The 10,012-nt window shown below is 39.1% G+C and overlaps 1 protein-coding gene across 1 annotated transcript; it reads right to left on the bottom strand.

The window, feature by feature from the left end:
* Window positions 1–464: 464 nt before the first annotated feature.
* On the bottom strand, window positions 465–7,819 carry ccnd1 (cyclin D1). Its single transcript, XM_073836847.1, has 5 exons — window positions 7,396–7,819; window positions 5,834–6,049; window positions 5,312–5,471; window positions 3,813–3,961; window positions 465–3,727 (listed from the first exon to the last, which is right to left on the bottom strand). The coding sequence occupies exons 1-5, from the start codon at window positions 7,591–7,593 to the stop codon at window positions 3,572–3,574; spliced, it is 879 nt and encodes a 292-aa protein (XP_073692948.1). The 5' UTR covers window positions 7,594–7,819; the 3' UTR covers window positions 465–3,571.
* Window positions 7,820–10,012: the final 2,193 nt, after the last annotated feature.

Raw genomic sequence — 10,012 nt, 5'->3', positions numbered from 1 at the left:
TGAAATAGTCCAAGTTCTTTCTATCTTGCAGTCTCCTGACTGATGCCTGCTGGCCTGTCTGCAGTGTGTTTCAAAACAGAACATCAAAGACTGTCTGTTGGGGATGCCAGATAATACTTTGACAATAAAAGAAGGGTATCACCTGCTTGATACATGAGAGAACAGCGTTTATTTACTCAACAGACCAATCCTTTCTCACCTCAGCAAGGTTCAACATTCACTTCCTCTGAAAATGTGTTTAATTTTAGAGTCTGTTTTAGCTGTACACATCAGGAATTTCCTGCTTAATTCATATTTTAGTGAATCTAAAAGTTTTGAAGCAAAACAAGAAAGCCTATTTTCAGCTGCTCGCACCAATTGCTGATTTATTTCATGTTTTATGCATTTCATTCTATAGTTTCATATGAAATAATGCATTTTTTTAAAAAAAAACAATAAAAATACAAATCACGCAAGACAAGTGGTTTTCGAAGCTCAAGTTTTATTCTAGTTAACCTCATGTCTAAGATGGGTCAGCAAGATTGTGCATTTCAGACCAGTGACCGGTTTGTGAACAATAAAAAACAAAAATCAAACCATGACATTGTATTTCAGGATCAACACATTTTGATCCGTTGGAATGAATACCATATTGAACTAAAAGACACTACAGGTTTGTTTACAACAGAATTGAGACGTAAGGCCAAGCTTTTGTCGTGTGGGGATGGGAGGATGCAGTCAGTCATTTCTCAGTTTCCCCTAAACACATTCAAGAGAAAAGCTCGGGACCTCGGCAGTCTCTTTTCCTCGATTGCATGACAGTCTCGTGTGTTTTGTGAATCGCACCGGTATACATGCTAGTTTTCATCATTCAGTTGAATTTCCGTTTCCACCTTGAGGTAAAATAGATTCCTGATACTACAGAGGATAATATATCTGTGTCCCCTGGGTCCTGGATCACCTCTCAACGTCATTCCTAGCTTATCGCCGCATCTCTTTCAGCAAATCATTTCTAGACTCAATGCAAACATATAGCAGCACCATGTCAAAGACTAAAGGGAGTGAAAGTACCCAACCAACAAGCAACCAAGTAAAGAATCCCATGAGTACTGAATAGACGGATCCTTACAAGGATACAAATTTGATGGGTTTATGCGAAAAAAGATGAAGGGAAACATCACTGCTGATTGTAGCTGCGTCGCATTTATTAAGACAACGACTTGATGTGGACGTGCCAGGTCTCTTGTATTCAGAACAAGACAGGCAGCCACTTATACATGAAAATCTGCACCGTGTTAAATTACTACAAGACAAAACTATGGCTTTGTAAGTACACATGGCAGTCACAAACGGTGTCATTTTTCAAATAAAAGCTTCATAAACTCATCAAGATGGGCTTAAGTGGGTATATAGTCTCCTTTAATGAAACAGCTAAAAAACTCCAAAGAGTTTATGGCACCAATTCCATTCAATGTGCTTTCTACTCGCTCGCATCAGGACCCAGTAGGATGATGATTAACATGTCATTTGCATTTTACAACAGGACTAACAGGCACGGTATAAACCGAAAAACAATAAAATAAAATAAAATAACATAAAAATAGCACTAAAGAAAAATCCCAGACTAAATCACAACTGTAGTTTGAGGTATTGTGGGTATAACAGGAACATTTGACTATTTTTTCGTCTGCTTTTTTGTTGTTTTTTGTTTTTTGTCTTTTTTTTTGTATATTTCTTTGTTTTGGGAATAGCATAGCGTAGAAATCACATTAACAAAAATTGATCACATAAGAAAAAAAAAAAAAGAAAAAAAAAAAAAACTACCAAAAGAACCAAAGTTGTCAATAATATCATAATTTTCTATGAGAAAATTAAAACCTATTACATGGCATTGTATTGACATTTCATATAAACAAAACCAAAAATAGCAGCAAAACAAGACAAGAGAAAGAAGCATGTCTTTTTCTTTTTTGTTGTTTTCCATTTGAAAGTTTCATACTTGCTGGAAATCCCTCCATAGCAGCTAAATATGAGGAGTGTCTTCTCCCAGGTTCTCCTCTTAATTTATTCCTCACGGTACAAACGTCTCAGTTCTGCTTTAACTCTTTGATGTCCAGCCATCACCCTTTTTTGCCTCCCTCTGCCCTCTCTAACACCTCCTCATCTTCCTCCCCGTCCAGAGATCCACAAGACAAGCTGACATCTCTGGGTTTGTGCAAAATCTACTTGAAGCCACAACTTTTGTTTTAACAATAACTAGACCAGAGTACGTCAACTCGGAAAAAATACTTTAACTATGGTGTCACGAGTTAGCAACTAGCGGGTCATTATACATACTTCAAACATAGGTACACTTGGGCATTCGTGCATACTGGCCTTAAGAGGGGAACTGAAAAAATAAATAGTTCTTAATCTTTGATTTTTAACATCATAGTGTTTCTAGCGCTCCACGTGCGTCCCGCGGGGTTGCACCTTAAACGTTCCCAAGCATCCATCCGTTCTGCCAGGAGCAAATATCTTCTCAATGTCCCCCTCTTCTCCTTTCTCTCTTACAGACCACTAACACCATAGATAAAGAGACCTGCTCCGTCAACCCTTCCTCCATTCCATGTCTTCCCCCCATTGTTTTAACAACTGGATTTCTTTCTTTTTCTTTTTTTGTCTAAAAGTCAGCCTTAAACGACGGACTGAAAGTGCTTTTTTTCTTTTTTAAATGGAATGGTTTTAGATAATACATGAATCTACACAAAAAGCAGACTGTGGACTGCGCTGCGAGCTTAGCCGGGGAGCAGGTACAACGTAAGCTTATTGTGTCATGGCAGTGACGACGATATACATTAATGGCAGTGAAGGCAACGATTCGAAGAAATGTTTCCGTCTGGCCTCAAATTACAACCTCAGCCCCTGGCAATCCACAGCCTTCTAGATCATAACAAAAATACATGCGTAAAAAATATACTAAGGTTACATAAACCATTTTGGAAGAGAAGAGAATCTTGTTAGGGAATCTGTCTAGGAATTATAATAAAGTGACTAAAGGCATAGCAAGCGGGGATATATTTACACGGCTAGACTGCAGAAAAAGCAGGGAGCGCTCATAGCAAGTGTAACAAGGTACTATCTATGAGAGAAAGAAATCAAACATACAAATACCGTCTCTTCTCTTTCAAAAATAGTTTTCGACACACTTGAAATAAAAATACCCAACGACACGTCGGGGCAATTCACAACTACTGTTGTCGTTTATACAATTTCAAAATCCTAGATAACATATACCATTTTTCGCTCGTTTAATTTTTGACTTAGGACATAGAGGGGGGCCATAGGACAGGATTGAGATTTCCATTCATTCCCTGTCTTCCACCGGTGGTCCTGGCCGGCGATAGCCCAATCGTCAAAACCACAGGGGATGCCGCTCAGCGGTCAACAGTTACGGCGCGCTGAGGGGCAAGTTGTCGAGGTATTGGTCGGATGGTGGGGTGCAGGTGGGAGCCCGTTTTCCATTAGTCCCATGAAGCCTTTGGCCAAAGCCCATACCCAACAGAAACAAAGACGAAGAGATTCATCGCACACAAGATGAATAGCGATCCGTTCAGATATTAATGTCTCTGACGTCTGTGGGAGTGCAAGAGAGGTCCACGTCCTCCTCCACTCTTTTGGTCTCTGTGGAGATGTTGTGCTGCTGAGCTTGTCTGAGACTAGATTCCAGCAGGGACTCGATCTGTTCCTGACACGATCGCAGACAGTCCTTTAAAGAGAAAATAGAGAGATTAGCAACAATGACAAAGGAAAGCAACATTTTTGGAATGATATACATTCGGTGGAACACTTACAGGGTCGCTTCTGATGACTTGTGAGAGGAAGTTGGTGAGGTTCTGGGACGAGAGGCAACTGTCGGTGCTTTTCAGGTACAACCCCTGCACTGCTGCAGCAACGCTGCCAGCTGCAATCATGGATGGAGGGCTTGCGATGAAGTTGACATCTGAAAAAAAATAACATAAAACAAACAGATCTTGGTTAGAACTGATGAGAAATACTGGATAAGAAGCTATAGGGTTGCGACTGAGCTCATAATTAAGCATGGCATGACTAAACTATAATGACAGCAGCGTTGGTAGGGGACAGTCCGTGACATTTGGGGCCCGACACCATTCTGCGGCAGGGCTCAAAGCCTTTGGGGGGAGGTAGAGGACTTTGCTGTAGGTCCTGAGCCAGCTACCCCCTACTGCAGCCCTCTTATTTCCAAAACGTCCCATAAATCATGCTTCTATGTGCACGTTAACTCTAAAAAGGTCTTAGGGTTTTTAAGATATTACCATCTCCTACTAGAAAACACAGGCCTAGGACTTCCTCAAAATGGCTCTGGTGCGTTCATAATCTCACACGAACAATAAGCAGAGCTTATAAATCAATGCCGCCTCTTTCCCTTATATTCTCACTTTGCGCTGCGCCCACACATGGTGAACAGAGAAATACAACCGCCTTTCTTATAGGAAGTCATCTAGCATTGCTAGCTCAGAGACGAGAGGGCAATTGTCAAGACAAATTGAGCATAAAGGCACGGGAGCCTTCACCCCAGCCCATTCATTTCATTCACCAGCGCCCACCCCCTTCCCAGTATCCGTCCAACCACACTCTCCCTGGCTGAGATCCCAGGCTACTTCCCAAAGAAATGCAGGTCATAAACATAAAAGGGGAGCGAGCTGCGGTGATACCCACCATGTAAATGGAGGGACAAAAAGAGTGGGGAATATACAGGAGTAGTTCCTTCCTGAAGCATTGCTGTCTTATTCTGGCAGGTGATAAACTGACTGCTTTAGGTTGCGCGACAATGAGGTGCATGAGCAAAAACAACACAAAAAAGTGGATTTGCAGCCTAACATGCTCTCACTTAGAGACCTGGACATCAAGTCTAGGCTTTGGAAAATATCAAGTTACAAAGCCCTTTTCACAAGAAAAAATGTCAGAAAACAGCTTCCTCTTATTGGTTCACAGGCACTGCGTGCATAGCAGTGGTGTCGTGAAGCAGGCAGGGCTTCTCAGGAGCCGTGGTGCAGTCACAGCAATCACCACAAAAGGAAACAGACTTCCTCTCTTGCAGAGCCTCACACTGGTTTACAATAACTGCGAGTGAGGAATTAGGACAAGCGAGATGGTTCTTTCCATTGCAATAAAGAAGTCCGCCTGATAGCAAAGTACTGGGTGAGGTAAGGGGAGGTTCTTCGATGCGTGTTCGTAAAAAAGTGCTCAAAACTTTTGCTTGGTCAGCAATATTTATGAATATGAATCAAAATGAGCAAAGTAAACCTGAACACAAACAGTAAAAAAATACCTGTTGCACAGAGGGCCACAAACGTCTGGGCGTGCTTGCGCAGTATCTGCTTGGAGCTCTGATGTATAGGCAGTTTGGCGAGGAAGTGTTCAATGAAATCATGTGGTGTCACTGAGGCCAGATCCCACTTGAGTTTATTTAGCGCCAGGAGTTCCATTTGCTGAGGGAGATATAAAAAGGCCCAAGTTTACATAAAGGCGCATTTTCCACATACGATTTTACACTCTTTGACCGCTAGATGGAGATGTCGATTAATTGCACAGTCAAGGAAAGGCCTACATTCAATTAACGGACACATGAAAAGCACTAAAAAGTTTGTAACATGTGCGTTTATATTTACGTCTGAGGGTGGCTTTATATTTGCAGAGCAATGCAATTATCTGGTTAAGATTTTTAATCCAAAACTTTGACATACACACCTTCGAGCAAAATGACATTACTTGCATGACTTTAATTGACTTAAGTGATTTGATATAAGAAAGCAATATTAAGCTGTATAATTATGAAGTGTTGAATTATTACCAATAATTCGCCGGGACGGACGGAGTTGTCCGTGTATATGCACAGCTTCTCTGCTGTTAGTGGCACAGTCTCTTTCATCTTAGAGGCCAAAAACATACAAGTTGCTCCTAACAGCTGTAGCCTGGTCTTTTTGGTGGGCTCCACAGATAAAAATCTGTCCAGGTAGTTCATAGCCAACGGAAAAACTTCCTCTTCGCATTTCTGTTCTTCGCACACCTTTAAAAAAAAAAAAAGAAAGTACATATAATAAAATAAATATTTCGTAGAATTGGCTGTTTTTTTCTCTAAATATGTGGGAAGAATCGAAAGATTTTGCTAAACACGAATTAAATAAACGAAGTGAAATAATTTTTTTGCTATGCTTTGATCTTATGGAAACCCCACGTGTTTAGCATCTGCTGAGTCTGCGTTTGCACTGCAAAGGGTTAAATTAGAAAAGAGACTCGTGCGAATGCTAAAAAGAGTACTTAATCAGTTAGTTAACACATATTAAAAGTATTCGACAAAGTATAAATATTGCAATTTGCTGCTGATGCTAGCGGTCGTTGCTTTCCGAAGCAAAAAGGTGGCGTCCAAGCTAGGTTCAGGAAACAATTTTCTAGTTCGTCATCTTTTCAAAAAATATTTAAAAATATACGAAAATTGTTTCGCTCGACTTAAAACACATGTAAATGTAGGGTAACTCATGCTTTATTGGATGAAAGCAAAATCGTTCGAATTCAGTGACAAAAACGATGCTAAATGAATTGAATTCTAAAGCCTCAACATACAAAGACGAGCATGCGACATTTAGGAGAAGCGGGTGTTTCAAAAATTAATATAAATTATTCCAAAGCATTAAATCTAATGTTAAACATCTGTAAATCCAAATCATTCGATGGGAAATATAATCCGACCGTTTATATTACGATGTTGAATTTAGAAGTATTAAAAATATTATATTTTTAGACCGTCGTGCAGGAGGTATATGGGAAACTGAAACAAAACTTTTAAGACACAAATATTACGTTTTCTCGCAAAAATGAGCTTTAAATTATAACTGTGATTTAAAGGACAACTAGTAAGCGCCTTTACGCAAGTGATGTCAATAATATTTCCATTTTAGAATTTAGAGATATAAAAAACTTAAGCAAACGACAACAAAGATGGCGTATAATAGGCTACTGGCACGAGTGAGAATGCATACGTGTACATTGGTATAAAATTGAAATAAAATCCAAATGCATTTATATTGTCTTTAGATTAATAAGAAACGAAACATATGAATGGGGAAAAATAAGCGATTTAAATAAAAATGCGCTAGCGGAAACGACGGAAAACCTCCAGCTCTAGGATTAATATTACTTTCGTAATAAAACATTTTTTTCGCAAAAAATAATTGTCGGACAGCATATTTCCGTGTGATACTTCTGGGATGGATAGCATTGCTGAAGAACTCAACTTACATTTAAACATATTTACATTTATTAAACAGTTCTTGGGGTCCAAAGAGCAAGAGCAGAATCATCATGAGGCAAACTTGTGTAGCTAGTACAAAAAGACAACTATTATCCAAAACAAACCTCGAGCATCCATGTGGCGACGATTTTTCTCATTTTAGGCACAATTTCTTTCTGAACACACTTGAAATAATTTGGTGATGGAAGATAGTTTTCCTCTGCTTTGAGCATTGTCTGTAAAACTCGGTCATTCAACAGGTTGCTATCTTGGTAAGCTCTTCTAATGGTATCCACTTCACAGCAAAACAACTGGTGTTCCATGTCTTCAGTGGTGCCCGAGGTTTAGCGGTGACAAAAAGTAAGAAAGCTGGATCTCGTGTCGGACACTGGTCCCGTGGATGCTTTGCTGCCTCTGCTGAACCCTCTAAAACTCTCGCTGCAGCTCCGCTTGACAAAACTCCCCTATGACGTGACTGTTGTTAAGGGAAGATCAAAGCAGCAGCGAGCCTGTGAGAGAGCGCGAGGGGAGTGCGAGAGGCTGTCTGCTCAGGGCGGAGGATCAATCTTAAAGAACTATCTTTTCTCGAGTTCGGGCTCCTTCCTTTAGCAGTATGGAAATAGGAGGTCCTATGCCGGGTGACGAGTGACCAAGGAGAATCGGTGGGGGGCAGGCTAGGGTGGGGGTGCAGGGGGCAGGCTGCTAGTGTTGTGGGTATCGGGGGTGGAAAGACGGGGTAAAAGGGTCTGAAGATGTGTATTGGTTAAGTATTGGTAGGGGGCAGTATAATAGCCCAAATCAAGGTGCCCACTGTCGCATTAAGAAACTCAGCTGCCTTCTCTCAGTGTAACTACGGCGCACAGGACCCAAAGTTTTATTCTTGGTAAATTCAAAGTCTACGTTAACACCTTTATACTGTGTACTGTGGCACAACTTTATGAAGTTTTATGAAGTCATTCATGCATAAACATGCATGTTGTTTCCGTGTATGTGAGACGAATGTGTGGTCTGGGTTAAAAAAAAGTAAACTTTTTTGGGTTACCCTAAAAGAAGGAAGCACAAATGATCCTAAACCAATGAACGAGAACGCCTGTTGCCAGGCAGAACTGCGGCACTACAGCTTTCATCTGAAAATTCCTTGTGCGGATGTATAATGTACAAAATATTGTAAGAAATCTCACGAGAATATTTTATACTTAGCCTTATAATAAACGCAGTTCCTGAAATTTCAATAAAATGTTTATAAGCAATATAGTTTATATCAGCAGACTATTATATATTTCAGAAAATACAGAAAATAATAAACATTATTCTGCTTTTTAAAGAGTACTAGCTTGTCTTTGGAGTTTAAACAGACCATCTGCACATTGCGCTAACAACACAAATTGTTTGATAGAGTTTGATCAAATAGGGGCGCTCTCACTTTAAAGACCTCACTGCCTCACTGCTGTAGCTTCAGGATGAATTGAAGCTTTACAAATTCCACACATTCCACTCTCAGTACCGTAAAACAAGTAATTTGGTTGTACCAGAAACTTTAGAGTTGAGAGAGAAACTAGCAAAACTAAAGCAACCAGTTCTTTATAATACACAGTTTTCTTTTTTATTTCATTATATTGCATATTACCGACACACTTAATACGTTAATATCAGTTCTTTTAATACAAATAAACGTTAGTTCACTTTGTGCTCTGTGAGATCAAACGCTACTTAGATCTTTATTACTATATTATATTTTGATAATTAAGACTATTTTAAGCGTGCATGTCCAGAATATGCATCAGAGTGGAAATATAAACTTAATACGTACATTGCATGTTTATACAAAAACAAAGTGACCTTTTCCATTATCACAGTGAACAAAGTAAATACTCTTTCAAAAAAACAAAAACAAACTGGTCGAATTTATTACACGTGGCTATAATAATAATTAATTCTAATAATAATGATAATAAAGAATCTGTTATATCACAATAATTCTAAAATTCTAAATAAAGAAAATTCTAAAAACACCCTTTTTTCATAAGACAAGACTTTTGGGATCGACCTATTATTAATAATTGTCAGAAGCTGTTTTAGTAAAGTTTCTATTGTAAATAGACAGTAAATAATTTACTGATAGCTTTCCTGGGCTACAAAAGTGTTGCTAACAATGAATGACCGACCATGTGAGTTTTTACATGTACTTCTACTGCTGTAAATACGGCAAGCGAGTAGGAAGTTGTAGTGCTGCGGTCCAATCGGAAATCGCTCTTTTCTTGTCTTAGCTGCAGACGGTGCATGTACATTTCAAGTTCGATTTTACTCTTAAAGAGTAGATAACAAAATAGTAAAACGTTTCTAAACTGATAAGATGTTTATTGTGGATTACTGATGCCGTTTTCAAGGTATTGCTAGTGACTGAAACGATCACAATACTAACAGCAAGAACACTGAACATTTTTTTCTTCCACCTCATAGAAAACAATGCTGTCGGTTCGGAGAAAATTAAAGTAATCTGATTATAGAGTATGATAGTGAGCTTCTAGAACCATTTAAGCATGTTTTGGTGGCCAACTTGTTAAACTAGCAATGAATGCAAGCTATACTGCATTTTTAAGTTTCAGGTTTCCTATAGGCATGGAAGCCTGGAAATAAAAGGGAATATATAATTTAGGCCTGAAAAAATGATTGAAATTAATAGATATTAATCTTAAAAAGTCAGTTTAATAGGTTTTATACTTTTATAGTTTGCCTCTTTTA

Source organism: Garra rufa, chromosome 3, assembly GCF_049309525.1.
Source record: "Garra rufa chromosome 3, GarRuf1.0, whole genome shotgun sequence".
Taxonomy (NCBI): Eukaryota; Metazoa; Chordata; class Actinopteri; order Cypriniformes; family Cyprinidae; genus Garra; species Garra rufa.
This window is presented reverse-complemented; position numbering and strand designations above follow the sequence as displayed.

Coding starts and splice junctions, on each gene's coding strand:
- ccnd1 (XM_073836847.1), bottom strand. CDS start 7,593: ATGGAACACCAGTTGTTTTGCTGTGAAGTGGATACCATTAGAAGAGCT. Junction 5,472..5,833: donor TCCGTCCCGGCGAATTATTG/GTAATAATTCAA, acceptor TATCTCCCTCAG/CAAATGGAACTCCTGGCGCT. Junction 3,962..5,311: donor TGTGGCCCTCTGTGCAACAG/GTATTTTTTTAC, acceptor ATTTTTTTTCAG/ATGTCAACTTCATCGCAAGC.